This window comes from Pseudophryne corroboree, chromosome 2 (assembly GCF_028390025.1).
Source record: "Pseudophryne corroboree isolate aPseCor3 chromosome 2, aPseCor3.hap2, whole genome shotgun sequence".
NCBI lineage: Eukaryota > Metazoa > Chordata > Amphibia > Anura > Myobatrachidae > Pseudophryne > Pseudophryne corroboree.
In genome coordinates, this window is record NC_086445.1 from 447300163 (window position 1) to 447323411 (window position 23249).

Consider the following 23249-nt stretch of genomic DNA (forward strand, 5'->3'; position numbering starts at 1 on the left):
CTGGAGTGTGTCAGCAGTTCCTGCAAGATGAAGGCATTGATGCTATGGACTGGCCCGCCCATTCCCCAGACCTGAATCCAATTGAGCACATCTGGGACATCATGTCTCGCTCCATCCACCAATGCCACGTTGCACCACAGACTGTCCAGGAGTTGGCGGATGCTTTAGTCCAGGTCTGGGAGGAGATCCCTCAGGAGACCATCCACCACCTCATCAGGAGCATGCCCAGGCGTTGTAGGGAAGTCATACAGGCACGAGGAGGCCACAGACACTACTGAGCCTCATTTTGACTTGTTTTAAGGACATTACATCAAAGTTGGATCAGCCAGTAGTGTGTTTTTCCACTTTACTTTTGAGGGTGACTCCAAATTCAGACCTCCATGGGTTAATAAAATTGATTTCCATTGATAATTTTTGTGTGATTTTGTTGTCAGCACATTCAACTATGTAAAGAACAAAGTATTTAATAAGAATATTTCATTCATTCAGATCTAGGATGTGTTATTCTAGTGTTCCCTTTATTTTTTTGAGCAGTGTATAATGTGCTGGTATTCTGCTGATCAGACTGACCATCTGCATGTTTTAAACACAATTATACAGATGCAAAATTCTCTATATTCATTTGGTCAGACCTGAACTGTGGTTTTTAAATTACATGGAGCATTTTCCCAAACAAATTACCTCTCCGGTCACCTTAAAGTTAATTATGGCTCATTTTATAGTGATGATACTCACCTAGCTAGTTTAATATTTTAATTTAGCCTTTCCCATCTAGACTGTAGGTATGTTTCCAATGTACTAAACATTTACAAAGTATTTATATATTTTATAGCACTTGTTTTATGGTGTTCATTCATTTGTATTGTTATTCATTATTATGGTTAGTGGTGGTTCCTAACCTTTTTGAAGAGAGGGACTGCTGGTGCTGCTGTCCAGATGGTCAGCATTGCTGCAGTCCAGATGAAGGCCAGATCCCCTGCACATTAGCAATGGACCTGGCAGGCACTGGGACTGGCAGACTGTGCATGTGCACAACCACAAGCTTCTAGGGACATCAGCACAGAGTAGGGCACATGCAAGACAGGGGAGTGGCTTCCCGCTTTAATTGTAGCCTAGACTGACATTCCCGGGTGGAGGAATGCCAGTTTTGGATTCTATGTAAGGACCCCACTGCGGTGACTCAGCGCCATCTCTCATTGTCTGCTTTGCTGTGCTGGCTGCTGGGCTGTGTTGTGTCCAGTAGCTGCTGTGCGGTGTCCATCCACTTCAGTGATGCTAATGTATCTGTCCAGTGTATGTACAATCCAGTGCTGCCGACATATCTGTCCAGTGTCATAGCCCCATCCCCCTGTATATTCCACACACTCCAGTGCTGATGAAGTATCTGTCCAGTGTCCATCCAAAAAAAGTTAAACAAAAGTAAAAAAATAAAATAAAAAAATTCATAAAGTTAAAATGTAATAAAAAAAAGTTAAAAAGTTGAAAAGTAAAAAAAAGTTGATAAATTAAAACAAATAAGTTAAAAAATAAGAATTTACTTACAGATAATTCTATTTCTCGTAGTCCGTAGTGGATGCTGGGGACTCCGTAAGGACCATGGAATAGCGGCTCCGCAGGAGTCTGGGCACAAAAGTAAAGCTTTAGGACTACCTGGTGTGCACTGGCTCCTCCCCCTATGACCCTCCTCCAAGCCTCAGTTAGGATACTGTGCCCGGACGAGCGTACACAATAAGGAAGGATTTTGAATCCCGGGTAAGACTCATACCAGCCACACCAATCACACCGTATAACTTGTGATCTAAACCCAGTTAACAGCATGATAACAGAGGAGCCTCTAGAAAAGATGGCTCACTACAGCAATAACCCGATTTTTGGTAACAATAACTATGTACCAGTATTGCAGACAATCCGCACTTGGGATGGGCGCCCAGCATCCACTACGGACTACGAGAAATAGAATTATCGGTAAGTAAATTCTTATTTTCTCTGACGGCCTAGTGGATGCTGGGGACTCCGTAAGGACCATGGGGATTATACCAAAGCTCCCAAACGGGTGGGAGAGTGCGGATGACTCTGCAGCACCAAATGAGAGAACTCCAGGTCCTCCTCAGCCAGGATATCAAATTTGTAGAATTTTACAAACGTATTTGCTCCTGACCAAGTAGCTACTCGGCAAAGTTGTAAAGCCGAGACCCCTCGGGCAGCCGCCCGAGATGAGCCCACCTCCCTTGTGGAGTGGGCATTTACAGATTTTTGGCTGTGGCAGGCCTGCCACAGAATGTGCAAGCTGAATTGTACTACAAATCCAACGAGCAACAGTCTGCTTAGAAGCAGGAGCACCCAGCTTGTTGGGTGCATACAGGATAAACAGCGAGTCAGATTTTCTGACTCCAGCCGTCCTGGAAACATATATTTTCAGGGCCCTGACAACGTCCCGCAACTTGGAGTCCTCCAAGTCCCTAGTAGCCGCAGGCACCACCATAGGTTGGTTCAGGTGAAACGCTGAAACCACCTTAGGGAGAAACTGAGGACGAGTCCTCAATTCCGCCCTGTCCGAATGGAAAATCAGATAAGGGCTTTTACAGGATAAAGCCGCCAATTCTGACACGCGCCTGGCCCAGGCCAGGGCCAACAGCATGACCACCTTCCATGTGAGATATTTTAACTCCACAGATTTAAGTGGTTCAAACCAATGTGACTTTTGGAACCCAAAAACTACATTGAGATCCCAAGGTGCCACTGGAGGCACCAAAGGAGGCTGTATATACAGTACCCCTTTTACAAACGTCTGAACTTCAGGGACTGAAGCTGGTTCTTTTTGGAAGAAAATTGACAGGGCCGAAATTTGAACCTTAATGGACCCCAATTTCAGGCCCATAGACACTCCTGTTTGCAGGAAATGTAGGAATCGACCCAGTTGAAATTCCTCCGTCGGGCCTTACTGGCCTCGCACCACGCAACATATTTTCGCCAAATGCGGTGATAATGTTTTGCGGTTACATCCTTCCTGGCTTTGATCAGGATAGGGATGACTTCATCCGGAATGCCTTTTTCCTTCAGGATCCGGCGTTCAACCGCCATGCCGTCAAACGCAGCCGCGGTAAGTCTTGGAACAGACAGGGTCCTTGCTGGAGCAGGTCCCTTCTTAGAGGTAGAGGCCACGGATCCTCCGTGAGCATCTCTTGAAGTTCCGGTTACCAAGTCCTTCTTGGCCAATCCGGAGCCACGAATATAGTGCTTTCTCCTCTCCATCTTATAATTCTCAGTACCTTGTGTATGAGAGGCAGAGGATGGAACACATACACTGACCGGTACACCCACGGTGTTACCAGAGCGTCTGCTGAGGAAGTCTGCTTCCCAGTTGTCCATTCCCGGAATGAACACTGCTGACAGTGCTATCACATGATTTTCTGCCCAGCGAAGAATCCTTGCAGCTTCTGCCATTGCCCTCCTGCTTCTTGTGCCACCCTGTCTGTTTACGTGGGTGACTGCCGTGATGTTGTCCGACCAACACCGGCTGACCTTGAAGCAGAGGTCTTGCTAAGCTTAGAGCATTGTAAAAGGCCCTTAGCTTCAGGATATTTATGTGAAGTGATGTCTCCAGGCTTGACCATAAGCCCTGGAAATTCCTTCCCTGTGTGACTGCTCCCCAGCCTCGCAGGCTGGCATCCGTGGTCACCAGGACCCAGTCCTGAATGCCGAATCTGCGGCCCTCTAGAAGATGAGCACTCTGCAACCACCACAGGAGGGACACCCTTGTCCTTGGTGACAGGGTTATCCGCTGATGCATCTGAAGATGCGACCCGGACCATTTGTCCAGCAGGTCCCACTGGAAAGTTCTTGCGTGGAATCTGCCGAATGGGATTGCTTCGTAGGAAGCCACCATTTTTCCCAGAACCCTTGTGCATTGATGCACTGAGACTTGGCTCGGTTTTAGGAGGTTCCTGACTAGCTCGGATAACTCCCTGGCTTTCTCCTCCGGGAGAAACACCTTTTTCTGGACTGTGTCCAGGATCATCCCTAGGAACAGAAGACGAGTCGTCGGAACCAGCTGCGATTTTGGAATATTGAGAATCCAACCGTGCTGCCGCAACACTACCTGAGGTAGTGCTACACCGACCTCCAACTGTTCTCTGGATCTTACCCTTATCAGGAGATCGTCCAAGTAAGGGATAACTAAAACTCCCTTCCTTCGAAGGAGTATCATAATTTCGGCCGTTACCTTGGTAAAGACCCGGGGTGCCGTGGACCATCCAAACGGCAGCGTCTGAAACTGATAGTGACAGTTCTGTACCACAAACCTGAGGTACCCTTGGTGAGAAGGGTAAATTGGGACATGAAGGTAAGCATCCTTGATGTCCCGAGACATCATGTAGTCCCCTTCTTCCAGGTTCGCAATCACTGCTCTGAGTGACTCCATCTTGAATTTGAACCTCCGTATGTAAGTGTTCAAAGATTTTAGATTTAGAATCGGTCTCACCGAGCCGTCCGGCTTCGGTACCACAACAGTGTGGAATAATACCCCGTTCCCTGTTGCAGGAGGGGTACCTTGATTATCACCTGCTGGGAATACAGCTTGTGAATGGCTTCCAAAACTGCCTCCCTGTCAGAGGGAGACGTCGGTAAAGCCGACTTTAGGAAAACGGCGAGGGGGAGACGTCTCGAATTCCAATTTGTACCCCTGAGATATCACCTGAAGGATCCAGGGGTCTACTTGCGAGTGAGCCCACTGCGCGCTGAAATTCATTGAGACGGGCCCCCACCGTGCCTGAGTCTGCTTGTAAAGCCCCAGCGTCATGCTGAGGGCTTGGCAGAGGCGGGAGAGGGCTTCTGTTCCTGGGAACTGGCTGATTTCTGCAGCCTTTTTCCTCTCCCTCTGTCACGGGGCAGAAATGAGGAACCTTTTGCCCGCTTGCCCTTCTGGGAACGAAAGGACTGCGCCTGATAATACGGCGTCTTCTTATGTTGAGAGGCGACCTGGGGTACAAACGTGGATTTCCCAGCTGTTGCCGTGGCCACCAGGTCTGAAAGACCGACCCCAAATAACTCCTCCCCTTTATAAGGCAATACTTCCAAATGCCGTTTGGAATCCGCATCACCTGACCACTGTCGTGTCCATAACCCTCTTCTGGCAGAAATGGACAACGCACTTACACTTGATGCCAGTCGGCAAATATTCCGCTGTGCATCACGCATATATAGAAATGCATCTTTTAAATGCTCTATAGGCAATAATATACTGTCCCTATCTAGGGTATCAATATTTTCAGTCAGGGAATCCGACCACGCCAACCCAGCACTGCACATCCAGGCTGAGGCGATTGCTGGTCGCAGTATAACACCAGTATGTGTGTAAATACCTTTTAGGATACCCTCCTGCTTTCTATCAGCAGGATCCTTAAGGGCGGCCATCTCAGGAGAGGGTAGAGCCCTTGTTCTTACAAGCGTGTGAGCGCTTTACCCACCCTAGGGGGTGTTTCCCAACGCACCCTAACCTCTGGCGGGAAAGGATATAATGCCAATAACATTTTAGAAATTATCAGTTGTTATCGGGGGAAATCCACGCATCATCACACACCTCATTTAATTTCTCAGATTCAGGAAAACTACAGGTAGTTTTTCCTCACCGAACATAATACCCCTTTTTGGTGGTACTCGTATTATCAGAAATGTGTAAAACATTTTTCATTGCCTCAATCATGTAACGTGTGGCCCTACTGGAAGTCACATTTGTCTCTTCACCGTCGACACTGGAGTCAGTATCCGTGTCGGCGTCTGTATCTGCCATCTGAGGTAACGGGCGCTTTAGAGCCCCTGACGGCCTATGAGACGTCTGGACAGGCACAAGCTGAGTAGCCGGCTGACTCATGTCAACCACTGTCTTTTATACAGAGCTGACACTGTCACGTAATTCCTTCCAACAGTTCATCCACTCAGGTGTCGACCCCCTAGGGAGTGACATCACTATTACAGGCAATTTGCTCCGTCTCCACATCATTTTCCTCCTCATACATGTCGACACAAACGTACCGACACACAGCACACACACAGGGAATGCTCTGATAGAGGACAGGACCCCACTAGCCCTTTGGGGAGACAGAGGGAGAGTTTGCCAGCACACACCAGAGCGCTATATATATACAGGGATAACCTTATATAAGTGTTTTTCCCCTTATAGCTGCTGTATTGTTAATACTGCGCCTAATTAGTGCCCCCTCTCTTTTTTAACCCTTTCTGTAGTGTAGTGACTGCAGGGGAGAGCCAGGGAGCTTCCCTCCAACGGAGCTGGGAGGGAAAATGGCACCAGTGTGCTGAGGAGATAGGCTCCGCCCCTTTTTCGCTGACTTTTCTCCTGCTTTTTTATGGATTCTGGCAGGGGTTAAAATTCATCCATATAGCCCTGGGGGCTATATGTGATGTATTTTCGCCAGCCAAGGTGTTTTTATTGCTGCTCAGGGCGCCCCCCCCTAGCGCCCTGCACCCTCAGTGACCGAAGTGTGCTGAGGAGCAATGGCGCACAGCTGCAGTGCTGTGCGCTACCTTGGTGAAGACAGGATGTCTTCTGCCGCCGATTTTCCGGACCTCTTCTTGCTTCTGGCTCTGTAAGGGGGCCGGCGGCGCGGCTCTGGGACCGGACTCCATGGCTGGGCCTGTGTTCGATCCCTCTGGAGCTAATGGTGTCCAGTAGCCTAAGAAGCCCAATCCACTCTGCACGCAGGTGAGTTCGCTTCTTCTCCCCTTAGTCCCTCGATGCAGTGAGCCTGTTGCCAGCAGGTCTCACTGAAAATAAAAAACCTAAAACTAAACTTTTCACTAAGCAGCTCAGGAGAGCCACCTAGTGTGCACCCTTCTCGTTCGGGCACAAAAATCTAACTGAGGCTTGGAGGAGGGTCATAGGGGGAGGAGCCAGTGCACACCAGGTAGTCCTAAAGCTTTACTTTTGTTCCAAGACTCCTGCGGAGCCGCTATTCCATGGTCCTTACGGAGTCCCCAGCATCCACTAGGACGTCAGAGAAAAGTTTTTATACAACTGTGTTGTACCTCCCACTGTGTTCACATAACATACAAGCTGACCTTTCTGTCCAGCGTCCATACATGCCAGTGCTGCTGATGTATCTGTACAGCGTCCATACACTCCAGTGCTACTGATGTATCTGACCAGCATCCATCCACTGTCCATACACTCCAGTACTGCTGATGTATCTGTCCAGTGTCCATATACTCCAGTGCTGCTGACGTACTGTATCTGTCCAATGTCCCAGCCCCATCCCCCCTGTATATTACATACACTCCAATGCTGATGAAGTATCTGTCCAGTGTCCATCCAAAAAAAGTTTAGAAAAATGGTTCATTTTTTTAAGATAAAAAAAGAAAAGTTAAAAATATAAAAAAAGCTGTTATAATATAAAAAAAACTAAAAGTAAAAATGTTGTTAAAAAAGTAATAAATTAGTTAACAAAAAGTTGAAGTTAAAGTCTGTTTTTTTTTAACAACTTCTGCTGACCTATTTGTCTAGTGTCCATACACTCCAGCACTGCTGACGTATCTGTCCAGTGTCCAACCTGTTGTGTGCGTTGCACCCCCCCACTGCATTCATATAAATAAAAGTGCTGTCCAGTTTACAGTGTGAGTTGGCATTTGCCAAAAAAACACAAAAAATACTACAATTGTTTTCTTTTGTACAACTGGTGTGTGGTGTAGGTGCCGTACCCCACTGCACTCACATAACATGAGTACTGTGACTCCGCAGGCCAGTATATGTTATGTGAATACAATGGGGTAAGTACTATGACGCCCCTGTGAGTGCCGATTTAAGAAAAAAAAAATACAGTTCAAGTAAATAAATAATACTATTAAACGCTAGTTGATTCTGTACAACTTGTGTGTGTGTTCATTGATATGGATCCCTAAAATCAGTCGAGAGAAGAGCAGAAGCAGCAACCAAACAATAGTGCTGCAACTGGTGCCAGTCATGATAGTACAACATCTACGAAAGGTGGTCCAGGGCACAGAAAGTTTAGTAAAGGGCACGCAAAATCTTTCACAATGTAAAAAAAAAAGTGTCACCTAAAATGCGTCAAATCAATGCACAAAAAAAAAAAAAAAGAAGTAGAGGACATTAAGGCTCAAACTGTGTTTAGATTAAGAAATCTCTGAGAAGAGTCTAGGGGTGTCCACGTTAGCTATGTAAGAGTCCAACCTTTTTCACATCTTCCTCTTAGAGAAGCTTGTTCTGCCACCTTCCACCATTTCTACCATGTGGGGAGCAGTACAAATAAAGATTGTGATGACCTAATAGAAATTGCGGATGCTTGTGTGGAAGTGGAACAAGAAGAGGGGGATATTTGTGTATTACCACTATCTGACAATGGGGATGTTGATGATTATGTTGTTGATGATGATGATGATGATGACGATGATGTTGTTTGTGCAAGTCAGCCATCAGTGGCTACAAGTCTTGCCCATGATAAAAAGTAGTGATTGTGATGCCTGGGCATTAAGAGCAGAAAAGCCACCGTTTGGTGAAGGCATTATTTTATCCAGATCCTTGCAATGCAGTGAAGGCATCTGCATTTGTGAGGCCAAAGTTAGTGGAGGTAGGTACATCAACCATCTAAGCACCGCCTCCATGTTACGTAATTTGCGGTGAGTTCATACAATTTCGTTTACAAGTTTATAATGCAATTAAAACCCTCATCAACAACTTCCTCAATAGTGATCAGAGGTAGTCCTTCTAAAAAAATTGGTTTGTGGGAGCCCAAACAAAGCAAGCACTTAAGCCACAAAAGTGGCAGTACCTGTCGCTGAAGTGCTTTGGCTAGTTAAACTATGAATGTCCTTTAATATCAAACAAAAAAGTGGGTGGAAGAGCCCAAGGACAATCCCATCTTGCATCACTTCTTTTTTTCATTATGGGCTGTATTATTCGGTGGCATTGGTGACCGTCTATTTTGCATAGACAAACATTTTTATTGGTTATTTCTCCAACATTACTAAGTAATTTTTAATAAGAAATGTGCATTCACATGTTAATTTTAATTAATCAATCTTGTATTTTATGGCCTTTTTTCCCCCTTGCAAAACAGTCTCACAAATATTAAATCAGTCATTTTTGTTCTCTTTTGTTGCTTTGTCTTTTTGCTAATAAGCTTCACATAGAATATTTAGTTATTCACATTTGTCTCTGCCCTAGTGGACGATATAGTTGTTTACCACAATCAATATTTTTTTTTTTATTCTACTTGTACTGTCTTTTTGCAGGATTTATCACATAGAATATTTAGTCATTCACATCAGTCTCTGCCCTAGTGGACCATACAGTTGCCTGCCACATAAAATATTTTTTTTTACTCTTCTTTTATTACCTCCATTTCCCTGTACCTCCCGTAGGCCTCTGATCTATTTCTTGATTAATGAAAACATACTTGATTACTTTCTATGGGATTGTATAGTTTATTACACTACCATCCTGTCTGTCACTGCACTGCCACTCTGTTTCCCGGATGTGCCATATTTAAAGTTGAACAGCCACTTGTGTGTGCCGCTCACTGCTGTCGCTTAACTTATTCAGCAAGCTAGGTCAGTGCAACCTTTTGGCTCGAACTGAATGAAAACAAAATTTTGTCTGTGAGGTGGTCATAACTGGCTAGAAATTAATGTTATTGGGGTCAATAATAATGTAGGAACAAACAAAGACCAAATTGTGTGATTTTAGCAAAAAAAAAAATGTTTAAAAAAAAATACAGATCCAAAAGCAACACACTTGAGGGCGGTTATGGCAAAACCAAAACACAAAGTTAATACAGATCCAAAGCTAAAATACAAGGCTCGTTGCATATCCCTAGTTTTAAATAAAGTTTAATAAAAAATAAAAAAACAATGACACTATTCCCACAGCTCATGAAGATCAGGGGGATTTATATAACTGGATATGAATTCACACAAATGTTGCCATGCTAAGCCACACCCCTACATGTTTACGCAGAACATTCCATAGTCCTGCCGTTACTGTCACAGCACAGGATAGAACTGCACTATTCTTAACAACTTATCCCTTTCCTCACTTATATTCTATGCATTCTTGTCTACTATCCATGATGAATGTCCAGGAGACTCCAAAATCTCAGAGTATTCTTGCAAGAGTAGTGCACCTTCTACATCTAGTCCACTTTCCTAGTAAAGTGTATGGTGTGCAAGAGGGCGCAAATCAAGTAATCATGGCCCAGTGGTTCCACAATGGGCTGAGGACATGATGAAAGGAACCTCATCGCCCACCCTCACACAAAGTAGGCAAGCAAGGATACATTGCTAACCTCTGCTAAGATAATTTATAATTTTCCTGCCTCCGTTAAAGCTTAAGCTATTGATTTTTTTTTTGTAACTTCTGAACACATTTTTACTTACTTACAAAAGAAAGTTTGACAAATGTGCAAGATAAGATCACCTCTCAGCCTCTACAACACATAAGTACTGCAGTACCCTGCCTTATGCCAAATTCATTCCTATGACTCAAAATTGCCCAATTAAAAAACAGAGCTACTTATACATTCTAATTCATAAATACTACATTTTATCTCTACCTGCTTTATTTTAGTAGACACCGTACCTGCCACTTCCACAATGTCTCCAGGAACCAGGTCTCTAGCTCTGATACGCTGCACACCATTTCTGTCCGCACGGATAACTTTGCCCATCTCTGGCTCATACTCTTTTAGAGCTTCAATGGCGCTCTCAGCATTTCTCTCCTGATACAAGGGCGCGGAAGAGATACTACAGTTACCTTGTAGCAATTGATTCCAAGAGAACTCACAAAAATGAATGTGACTAATCAATGTATTTATTAGAAATAAGTTATGGCAATGCTTCTTTGTTTTTGCTCAATTATTCACAAGTCAAAATATCATGTTTTGATTTGTGTATTTCCATTTTAGGGGAAAAAATTTGCCATACTTTAAAAAGTACACTTTTTTTTATGATCGTTGTGACCCAGGGGCAAAACAAACAAGAGTTTAGGCTAGATATGATCTTGTAAATAGACTATTGTCTTGCAAGTTCAGCACAAAATTACATGATTTTCATCATGTTTATTTAAAATAAATATAAAATACTAATTTGTGATGCTGATAGTGACTGCCTTGACTAGACTATATAAGTGATTATTATGGAAAACACTTCTCTAAGTTACACTAAAGCATCTTAAAAGTAAGCACAGGACCTAAGGGACTCTAACTTGAATGTCTAATAATATTTAGAACTTTTTAATTTGTTTGCTATTCATTCTCATTGTGTAATAGTACTACACTTTTAATTTTCTCCTTTTCATGACATTGGAAGGAATTACTCATCAACATTCATATAAGGAATTAGTTCAGATATCATACAATAACTACCAGCTACCAATTTTTGGAAAAAAAAAGTAGTATGTAAGATGTTTTATTGCCCTAATGAGCCCTTTAATGTAGTCTAAAAATGTCACTCTCTTTTCCTGGCAGAACAAGTGGGATTTTTGAATTTCGGAAATGCTTTTTACAGACACCAGTTAGGAATTAAATACATTAACCTTAGATGACAACTTTCAATTATAGATGTTATTGCAAGTGTTCTCCCTGCAGTGCTAATCTCTTATGTTTTCCACAGTGTTGCAAGTGCTTTCAAAAGTGAATTGTGAAGTATTTCAGTGCTTTTCCCATTTTGGCATCGTGTGGAGAAAGCCATTCGCCTTTCCAGCTGTCAGCATCCTGCATGACTGCGGTGTGCCAACAAGAACTTTCCAATGTATTTCATCACAGAGATCCCCCTGGCTAAATTCAGCGAACCACCCAGAACTTCTCAAACATGTGGATGGCAGTAACAAAAATATCTCTTTACAGTTAAAAAAAAAATCATCAAACCACACTGTTAGCAAAGGATGTAATGTATTCCTTGATTTAGCATAGCCGAGAGATGGTGGTCTCTACAGCTCATCACTTATCAGATAGTCAAGTCACTAGGACATTCTGAAAGTGCTTCTTTAAAAGATCACTAAAATATTATCTCAGTGACTACTGAACTACTGCTAACAAGCATACCAGCCAATTGGAACAAAAAATATTCCAGAAAGACTTGTGATCACTGGGAACCTTAAGGTGCTTAAGCTGCTCTGTATAATTTTATAGTATGCAAATTAAAAATGTTACTTCAATGCTGATTGGTTGCCATGGGCAACTTCTCCACTGGCTCACTTCTCCACTCTTATCACTGCTTCATACATTTGGGTCCTTATTACCTATGTACAGTGTCAGCTGTCATACTGTTCTGTCTGGAATAAACCTCTTTTCATCTTAAACCACTAATAACGGAAAACATGTAAAGTAGATTTGTCCATGTAGGAGAATTAATTCATTTTATGAATGTTATTAGCAACTCTTACATGAGGTATCTTGTATTTTATTTGTCCACAAGGGCAGTCCTAATATTTAAGTGCCCCGCATTATTACTACACATGATGACAGTGATCAGAGCTGAGCGGGCTCCGTGATTGATACATTACACAATGATGGCAGGAATGGGGATGGTACAAACCTTTTAAAATATGGTATCTCTATTTATAAGCCAAATCTGATGGAATAATTTGACTCTCTCAAACAAATTCACAACTTATTAAAATAGTTGTAAAAAGGACATACCTGCCATACCCCAACAAACGCATTGACAATAAGTATCATAATAATAACTACAGGCTCCACAAAGGCAGTTGTCGTTTCCTCTCCTTCTTCAAACCAAGCCAGTATCTGAAAGACATTATACAGCATTGTATTAGCACTATGAAAAGCATGGAATAGCAAAGCTGCAAAGTGTGTAAGCGACATGCATTATACATTTTTTTATAATTTTGCAGATTTGTTTGAAAATATAAAAAAAAGTGGTTAGTAAGTCAAGAGTCCGATTCTGACTAGGCCCCATCTGTTTGCAGTTTGTGTGTTCTAGTATTAGAATGGGTTCCCCTATGTCAGGTGTTTCCTAATGGTGGGCCATTGCCCACAGCACGGTTTCCTGGTATGCCACAGAAAGTAACCAATTCTGGTCTTTTTTTTCATGACAGACTGTCTCCTCTATGCTGCACCTGGCCCTTCCACCTCCTCCCTGATCCCGATGCCTCCTCCAGCTCCCACCCATGTCATGACTACCGCTCCCCTCTGAATCACACATCCTCCCGTGCCACACTACAAGACACAGTTATCCAGTTCCCTTTCATTTTTGCAGACAGCTGCTGCCCATAAGGTGAATAAGCAAAGCCAAGGGTGAGGGTGCTGGGCAGCACATGGCCTCATAAGACCTGTATAAAACAGGACATACAGATGGAGCCTCGCTCATCTATGCTGTCTATGGCATTGGTCCCGATCACGGAGTCGCAGCGTGCATGGGCGCAAGGTGGCATGCCTAGTTGTAGGGAGGCTCACAGAGCTTATCATGGCGTTTGGCATTACCAGTGAGTGTAATACCTGCGATCATCCACCAGATGTCACTTTTTAAAATCACCACCGCGAATGGTCTCCATTAAAATACAGTACACTATAGCGCAAGAACTACTTTACTGTACACTGTATGGGCAATGCTGTACTGCATATCATTACGCTATTTAACATACATTGCGGCAATGAGGTCCCATAGACAAACTAATAAATAAAAATAGTCTATACAGACACAAACAAATGTGTTAAAGCAATGGTCCATTGATGTTAGGTTTAGGTGAACTATTAAATGAAATTAAATTAAAATGGGCTTAAATCTTAAAATATCCGGTTCTGGGGGTCCAATCGTCTCAAAACCCCAAGTTTTTGTGACTCCCACAAGGCTAACAGCAAGCGTCAGAACACATGGTGGGTCTGACTTAACGGGCCCATTATAGTCTATGGGAAATGGGTGTCCCAGAAACTAGAGACCGGTATCATACGAAAGAGGAGAATCTTGGCTTTCAAGGCAGACACAGGCCACTAGTTTATGTGACACACCAAAGGGAAATGGCAAGCAACTGTGTGTCGGGTCCCCTCCAATTGTCCGACCAGCTTGCACGGGGTGTGGGGCTTCTGGCTAGATAGAAAATACTGTACAGATACGCTAAGCACTGTGTTTTGGCATCCAGGAGCTTAGGGTGGAGCTTTTATCTCTCCCCATTATACTTATAAAGATAACACTTGCCGCTGTAGCCTTTAGCGCAGAGTATGTTACAGGCTGTTCATGCTACTTAGTGCTCAAATAGAAAATACTGTACAGAGATGCTAAGCACTATGGCATCCAGGAACTTAGGGAGGAGCTTTTATCTCTCCCCATTATACTTATAAAGATAACACTTGCCGCTGTGTGAGAAGCCGCTGATACTCAGCCGCCAGCACTGTAACAAACTGTCATGCTGTGACAGAAGCCGCTGACCCAGGAATTGATTCAGCTAACACAACAGGTACTTTTAGATAGGGACAGGTAGTTACCAAATTAAGTACCTAGTGCTTCACTCAAAAGGCACTATGGGAACCCGCTCCTCATAATGGATTACAAACATTCCATAATAGAGCTGTTTACATTCTATTAATTAAAAACCTCTTTTTTTCCATACAGGTTATGCGTTTACACAGTTTTTTCAAGTGCTCAAAAAACATGTAATAATTTAACCTATCCTTTTGTTTTAGAGCTGCTTTTTATACATAACATTGGCGCAGTTAAATATCATTTATTATTCGCTCTACAGTACTGGATTTGTGGAGTATTAGCCACCCAGTGGTGAAAATGTGTATTGCATGATACGCAGCATGCCTCAACGCGCCTGTCCGTGCAACAACTGAACAACCTGAGCTATCGCTTAGGTAGGACTAAGCCTCCGTTTAGGAGGAGAAATAGCAACGATGAGGGAGGCTCCATCTGTAGCAACATAGGTTAGATAACTAGTACACAGGTTGAAAATAAAAATTATCACTATACTATATACAGTATGCTGCTGTCCAAGGAGAACGTGTTTTTCCAATACCAACTGCAGTCTTACATAGGGGAGAAGTGGCATCAGTGTGCATAACGTGCGCTGATACCACTTTTCCTCCATATTGATGGATCTTACATCTACCCCACTGTACATTCAGGAATACTTATTACTTGCTGCTACCTCATGAAAATGGGTGTTTTGGGGCGATATCCCACATGTAATAAATAGGCCCCTAATGGTGCCCATACACTTGTGCAATGCCCCGCAACGCGACATTGCGGGGCATCGCACCAGCAGTTCAGGTGCAATGAAATCGCACCTGAACTGCCAAAGTGATTACCATGCGATCATGCGATAGATCGCATGGTAATCATGTGATGGGCACGTCACTGCCGAGTGGGAGTAGCGTCTGGCCGCTCATGGCGGGTGCCCATCGCATATCACAGTGCGATATATTGCATGTGTTTTTCAAAACACATTCGATCGCACTGCGATACGATAAATATTACGCGCAGCATATACTATCTTGAGACGTGACATTCGAGCGTCGTGCCCGCGCATCGCATTGCAAGGTACCGAAAATGTGCATACAATCCTTCAATTTCTCTCACAGATGTGGTCGAAATAGAAGGATTGTACCTGATATCTCACAAGTGTATGGGTTACATTAGACTCTACCTTATTTTATTAGCGTAACTTGCCATCTATGGATATTTACACAAGTTCTGTAAAATCCATAAACAAGATTCTCAGTTATTTACTGATCTGTACTGTAAGTTATGAGTCATCTTATAAATTGCTACACTCAGAAGGGAGTCTATATAATAGTAATCCACCATCCTCTATGGGTGATCACAGGTGGTGTAAGTTATTCACATACAGTATTTGATCTGATCATCAGTCAACTGACACTTTAATAGCTAAAGCACAAAACACTTCCACATCACTAGCCTAATTGTAACCACACACAGGTTGTGCTATTCACTGGCAAGTGGATCAACCATTTTCCAATGCCACTACACACAGTTAGTTTCACATTTATAAAACACTGTGTATTACATTCCATATTATTAAACACATTCTATATCAGCTGTTTTGTGGTTATACAGTATATTTATATTTTGTACTAAAGGTGTGTACACACGGTACGATTTTTCTTACAATTTAAACTATATAGTCAAAATCGTAAGAAAATATAGTGCATATCGCACCGTGTGTATAGTCCTTGCAATGCCAATGCGAGGTCCTGCGGGATCGGCATCGCAAGGAAAAATAGACTGCGCAGACAGCCTAACATTGACTATATCGGTGGGGCCGGGCTCTGGCTACGTTGAAAAGTCATTGTTGGGCTGTACAGTGCATCGCACCCTGTGTACACACCATAACACTGTGATTTTATTTAGGTCTACTCATGTACAGTGCGCTCAATACAACACAAAACTGCAAAGGCAATCAACCCTTGGGCGCTACACTATCAAGCAGCAATATGTTAAAAGTATGAGTTATCTTCTCACATAAGGTCTGATTCAGGTTAGTACATAAACCCTATGGTGGTGGAACTCTACATACGCAGGACCCGTTCTGTGCATGTCCAGATTGAGTCCCACGTGATCTCTTGCAGTCTTGTTTCAGCAGCAGCATAAATGACATGCTGTGGCTTTTGGGGGGCCAACACTTGGACTGTTCTACAAAACGGGGTCCTCATTTTATAGGCGTGCCAAGTTTATGGTCCACGTCAGACGCAGACTTCCCAGCCCCGGCAGGGGAATTCCAATAGCCAGTCTGAGTAAGCTCAGATGGCTAAGGACTGCGAACATCAGGACCGATAGTCACCATGGTGAGCTGATGCATCTTCGGGCGCAGCATGTGGATCTGTGATACATGCAGGATGTATCTTTTTCCAGCAGACACCTCATGCAGCATTAACATATTAGGTGTATGGTATTGCACAGCTGCTTCCCAATGGCTGTGCAATACCGTACATTTTTGAATCAGGCCTATAATCACTAAAATAATACCAACATAAATTGACAATGTGTGTGCTAAAAACATTGTCCAACATATAGTTCTTTCACATGCAGCACAATCCTCTATTTCAATAGTTTCCTTAAGATTTCTCCTCCCATGACATGACATACTGTACAAACAAAACAGAAAAAACATGGTGTGATAGTGACAACCCAACTTCACCATACAGGTGGAGAGATGCTCAATCAACAGACCAGAAGCAACCCAATAGAAGAAGTGAAGGCTGAGTATAGAAAATATGAATGCTTACATAAGCATAACTGGTAAACCGCATATTTTCTTTAACGTAAAAAAATAAAATAAAAAAATTAAAATAAAATAATAATAATAATAAATAAATCTAATAATAATAAAAAATAAATCTAATAATGATAATAATATCTGATTACAATTTGATGCACCCTAAACTTGTATTTTATTTTAAAATGTGCAAACATTTCTGTATAATGTAAAAAAATTTTTTACAAGACTTACAAAGGAAATTAAAACAAATCTGTTTGAAAATGAAAGATTATAGTACATAATGTGAAGTTTAAAGCTGGGTACACAGTACACACAATTTTTAAATTCTGGCTGAACTGGAATGACAAATCAGGCATATGGCTTAGTGCATATGCTCAATTAGCAGGTGCCCTCTGTGATTAGCGGCGTCGCCCGCTCGGCCCTGCTGCAAGGCCAACCGGGCGGTCACACTATTTATCCCAGCATGTGTAATGAAGGCAAGAGCGATATATCGCTCCAACCTTCATTGCATCGCTCAGTGTGTACCCAGGATACGATATGTCGGCCTGTCGAGCTGGCATATTGGCTGGGCATACACAGTCCCAGTGACGAAAACCCAGCTTTACTGAAAGCCTCTACAGGTTGGAGTTTCCCATATCTGAAAATCCAACATTTTTTGACCCTGTCAGATCGTGACACCTTTGCTTTCTGATGGTTCAATGTACACAAACTTTGTTTCATGCACAAAATTATTAAAAAATATTGTATAAAGTGTATAAAAAACCTTCAGGCTAAGGGCTAGATGCAGGAAGCTTAAATACTGTATGTGGCCAAACCTCCAAAAATGCTGTTTCCGGAGGTTTGGCTGTGTACCGCCTTTGCACCAAGCTTAGCATGCAATAGATTCCGGGGCTTGGGTGTGTGCCCCTTCTGAGAGAGACCCAACCCAGCTCCCTCCCCCGCAATGCGCACGTCACTAGATGCACGCACAGGACTTCTGGGTTTTTCCCCCAGAGTCCTATAATCACAAAGGACAGTTCTTACCGCTATATACATGCAGAGAGTGGCGGGATGTGTATATGAATTTCACGCCCTATGTGTATATGAATTTCATGTACACAAACTTTGTTTCATACACAAAGTTAAAAACTATTATATGAAAATACCTTCAGGCACCATATCATATATAACCTAAACATATTATATGTAACTTAAATGCATGGGAGACTCAACCTGTACTACACATTTATACTGAGACTGTGCAACATTTTTCTCTGCAAATGTACAGAAATGACAAAGCGATCCTATATAAATGCAGTGGAAATATATACATTTAGAATCAAATCAATATTTTACCAATACTGAAAACAACATTGCAGCAGTTTTTGAAAACTCTCAAGCAGATGTGTTCACTCAGTGCAGACACATGAAATTTGCTCCACTGCCATTAAGGTCATGCTGCTGGTGACTATATTTTCCATCCACAGCTTAGAATGTTAGCAAGAACTATTTAAAACCTCAAATCTGATTTTTTTTTTTTTTTTAAGCTTAATCTCAAATGGAAAAAATGCAGCTATCCAAACTGACCGACCATTCAGGAATTATCAGCCAGTCACACATGTAGCAAAGGATGGTTGTTTTCCTTGTTTTTGCTCACTTGTGTCCCAGCTTGCCATCATAGTCATCATTTAATATACAGTTAGAAAACAGTGGGTCCTCTGAAGTAATTTTTTTATTAAGAAAAATGTCCACCATGTGACGTTTTGTTGTTGTACATTGCAGCCTGGGGAAGCTGTCACTACTGCATATACCGTACATACTCGATTATAAGCCGACTTTTTCAGCACGTTTTTTTGTGCTGAAAAAGCCACCTCGGCTTATAATTCAGTCAGCGTTAGGAGGGACACGGAGAGCGCAGCGCGCGGCTCTCCTGTGTCCCTCCTGCATCTCCGGCGGTGTGTGTGTTAAAGGAAGTGCACGAACCGGCACTTCCTTTAACACACGCCGCTGCCGCCGGAGACGCAGGAGGGACACAGGAGAGCCGCGCACTGCGCTCTCCATGTCCCTCCTTCAGAAGACAGCGCGGGAGCGACGGAGGGTAAGTATCTGGCACTGTGGGGCACATCTGGCACTGTGGGGCACATCTGGCACTGTGGGGCACATCTGGCACTGTGGGGCACATCTGGCACTGTGGGGCATATCTGGCACTGTGGGGCATATTTGGCACTGTGGGGGCATATTTGGCACTGTGGGGGCATATCTGGCACTGTGGGGGCATATCTGGCACTGTGGGGGCATATCTGGCACTGTGGGGACATATCTGGCAGTATGAGGGCATATCTGGCACTGAGGGCTGTGTACGGCTAGAGCTGCATTTCCCACCCTAGGCTTATACTCGAGTCAATAAGTTTTCCCAGGTTTTTGTGGTAAAATTAGGTGCCTCGGCTAATATTCGGGTCGACTTATACTCGAGTGTATACGGTACTTTAGGTTTCTTATTTTACAATAAGGCCTCTATGTAACACAGGCAGAGTTTTTATTTGTTGTTATCCTTGGATAACAGCGCTGTAACTTGGATAAAATTGTATGTACAGAAGAGTTAAAAAAAAAAAAAAAATTATTTTGAGATAAAATAAGGGTTCAGCAGTATAACACAATAGGGGGTATCCAATTAGGTGCGAGGAAACATTGGGAGCGAAATACTACAGTTTTTTGCAATTTTTCGCCAATAATTTTATTTTTATTTATTTATTTTTTACAGGGTATCTAAATAGATCTCCCGTAAAAAACAAAAACACTTTTTTTGTGCGAAAACTTACAGGCTCAGTGAAACCTGTGTGTTTCCGCCGCCGCAGCTCCGAAAAGCCGGCGCTTATCGGGAGATTTAGTTTTGCCTGCCTATGGGAAGTGAAACAAAATCCCTAATAAACCACGGCACGTGCCGGCTTAATGGGCCTAATAGGATAGCCACCAACAAAGCAATTACCCGCAGTCAGTCAATGACCATGGGTGATTGGATACTGCCCAATGAAAAAATAAATATATTTTTATTTAAAAAAGGTCACATAACAACTTGACCATTGTAAAAATAAGAATTTACTTACCGATAATTCTATTTCTCGTAGTCCGTAGTGGATGCTGGGGACTCCGTCAGGACCATGGGGAATAGCGGCTCCGCAGGAGACAGGGCACAAAAGTAAAAGCTTTAGGATCAGGTGGTGTGCACTGGCTCCTCCCCCCATGACCCTCCTCCAAGCCTCAGTTAGGATACTGTGCCCGGACGAGCGTACACAATAAGGAAGGATCTTGAATCCCGGGTAAGACTCATACCAGCCACACCAATCACACTGTACAACCTGTGATCTGAACCCAGTTAACAGCATGATAACAGCGGAGCCTCTGAAAAGATGGCTCACAACAATAATAACCCGATTTTTGTAACAATAACTATGTACAAGTATTGCAGACAATCCGCACTTGGGATGGGCGCCCAGCATCCACTACGGACTACGAGAAATAGAATTATCGGTAAGTAAATTCTTATTTTCTCTGACGTCCTAAGTGGATGCTGGGGACTCCGTCAGGACCATGGGGATTATACCAAAGCTCCCAAACGGGCGGGAGAGTGCGGATGACTCTGCAGCACCGAATGAGAGAACTCCAGGTCCTCCTCAGCCAGGGTATCAAATTTGTAGAATTTTTCAAACGTGTTTGCCCCTGACCAAGTAGCAGCTCGGCAAAGTTGTAAAGCCGAGACCCCTCGGGCAGCCGCCCAAGATGAGCCCACCTTCCTTGTGGAATGGGCATTTACATATTTTGGCTGTGGCAGGCCTGCCACAGAATGTGCAAGCTGAATTGTACTACACATCCAACTAGCAATCGTCTGCTTAGAAGCAAGAGCACCCAGTTTGTTGGGTGCATACAGGATAACAGCAAGTCAGTTTTCCTGACTCCAGCCGTCCTGGAAACCTATATTTTCAGGGCCCTGACAACATCTAGCAACTTGGAGTCCTCCAAGTCCCTAGTAGCCGCAGGTACCACAATAAGCTGGTTCAGGTGAAACGCTGACACCACCTTAGGGAGAAACTGGGGACGAGTCCGCAGCTCTGCCCTGTCCGAATGGACAATCAGATATGGGCTTTTGTGAGACAAAGCCGCCAATTCTGACACTCGCCTGGCCGAGGCCAGGGCCAACAGCATGGTCACTTTCCATGTGAGATATTTCAAATCCACAGATTTGAGCGGTTTAAACCAATGTGATTTGAGGAATCCCAGAACTACGTTGAGATCCCACAGTGCCACTGGAGGCACAAAAGGGGGTTGTATATGCAGTACTCCCTTGACAAACTTCTGGACTTCAGGAACTGAAGCCAATTCTTTCTGGAAGAAAATCGACAGGGCCGAAATTTGAACCTTAATGGAACCCAATTTGAGGCCCATAGACACTCCTGTTTGTAGGAAATGCAGGAATCGACCGAGTTGAAATTCCTCCGTGGGGGCCTTCCTGGCCTCACACCATGCAACATATTTTCGCCAAATGCGGTGATAATGTTGTGCGGTCACCTCCTTCCTGGCTCTGACCAGGGTAGGGATGACCTCTTCCGGAATGCCTTTTTCCCTTAGGATCCGGCGTTCAACCGACATGCCGTCAAACGCAGCCGCGGTAAGTCTTGGAACAGACATGATCCTTGCTGAAGCAAGTCCCTTCTTAGTATCTCTTGAAGTTCCGGGTACCAAGTCCTTCTTGGCCAATCCGGAGCCACGAGTATAGTTCTTACTCCTCTCCGTCTTATAATTCTCAGTACCTTGGGTATGAGAGGCAGAGGAGGGAACACATACACCGACTGGTACGCCCACGGTGTTACCAGAGCGTCCCAGCTATTGCCTGAGGGTCTCTTGACCTGGCGCAATACCTGTCCAGTTTTTTGTTCAGACGGGACGCCATCATGTCCACCTTTGGTCTTTCCCAACGGTTCACAATCATGTGGAAGACTTCCAGATGAAGTCCCCACTCTCCCGGGTGGAGGTCGTTCCTGCTGAGGAAGTCTGCTTCCCAGTTGTCCACTCCCGGAATGAACACCGCTGACAGTGTTATCACATGATTTTTCGCCCAGCGAAGAATCCTTGCTGCCATTGCCCTCCTGCTTCTTGTGCCGCCCTGTCTGTTTACGTGGGCGACCGCCGTGATGTTGTCCGACTGGATCAGCACCGGTTGACTTTGAAGCAGAGGTCTTCCTAGGCTCAGAGCATTGTAAATTGCCCTTAGCTCCAGTATATTTATGTGGAGAGAAGTCTCCAGACTTGACCACACTCCTTGGAAATTTCTTCCCTGTGTGACTGCTCCCCAGCCTCTCAGGCTGGCATCCGTGGTCACCAGAACCCAGTCCTGAATGCCGAATGTGCTGCCCTCTAGTAAATGAGCACTCTGCAGCCACCACAGAAGAGACACCCTTGTCCTTGGAGACAGGATTATCCGCTGATGCATCTGAAGATGCGATCCGGACCATTCGTCCAGCAGATCCCACTGAAAAATTCTTGCGTGAAATCTGCCGAATGGAATCGCTTCGTAAGAAGCCACCATTTTTCCCAGGACTCTTGTGCATTGATGCACTGACGCTTGGCCTGGTTTTAGGAGGTTTCTGACTAGCTCGGATAACTCCCTGGCTTTCTCCTCCGGGAGAAACACCTTTTTCTGGACTGTGTCCAGAATCATCCCTAGGAACAGCAGACGTGTCGTCGGAAACAGCTGCGATTTTGGAATATTTAGAATCCACCCGTGCTGTCGTAGAACTACTTGAGATAGTGCTACTCCGACCTCCAACTGTTCTCTGGACCTTGCCCTTATCAGGAGATCGTCCAAGTAAGGGATAATTAAGACGCCTTTTCTGTGAAGAAGAATCATCATTTCGGCCATTACCTTGGTAAAGACCCGGGGTGCCGTGGACAATCCAAACGGCAGCGTCTGAAACTGATAGTGACAGTTCTGTACCACGAACCTGAGGTACCCTTGGTGAGAAGGGCAAATTGGGACATGGAGGTAAGCATCCTT

The 23249-nt window shown here is 43.9% G+C and overlaps 1 protein-coding gene across 1 annotated transcript in view; it reads right to left on the reverse strand.

Annotated features, from left to right (window-relative positions):
- Window positions 1-23249, reverse strand: part of ATP2A3 (ATPase sarcoplasmic/endoplasmic reticulum Ca2+ transporting 3) — a 391052-nt gene that overhangs the window by 130581 nt on the left and 237222 nt on the right. Inside the window, exons 4-5 of the mRNA XM_063953699.1 lie at window positions 12666-12770; window positions 10607-10745 (exon numbers count right to left, since the gene is read on the reverse strand). Of these exons, the coding sequence (XP_063809769.1) occupies window positions 10607-10745; window positions 12666-12770 (244 nt within the window). The remainder of the gene's footprint in view (window positions 1-10606; window positions 10746-12665; window positions 12771-23249) is intronic.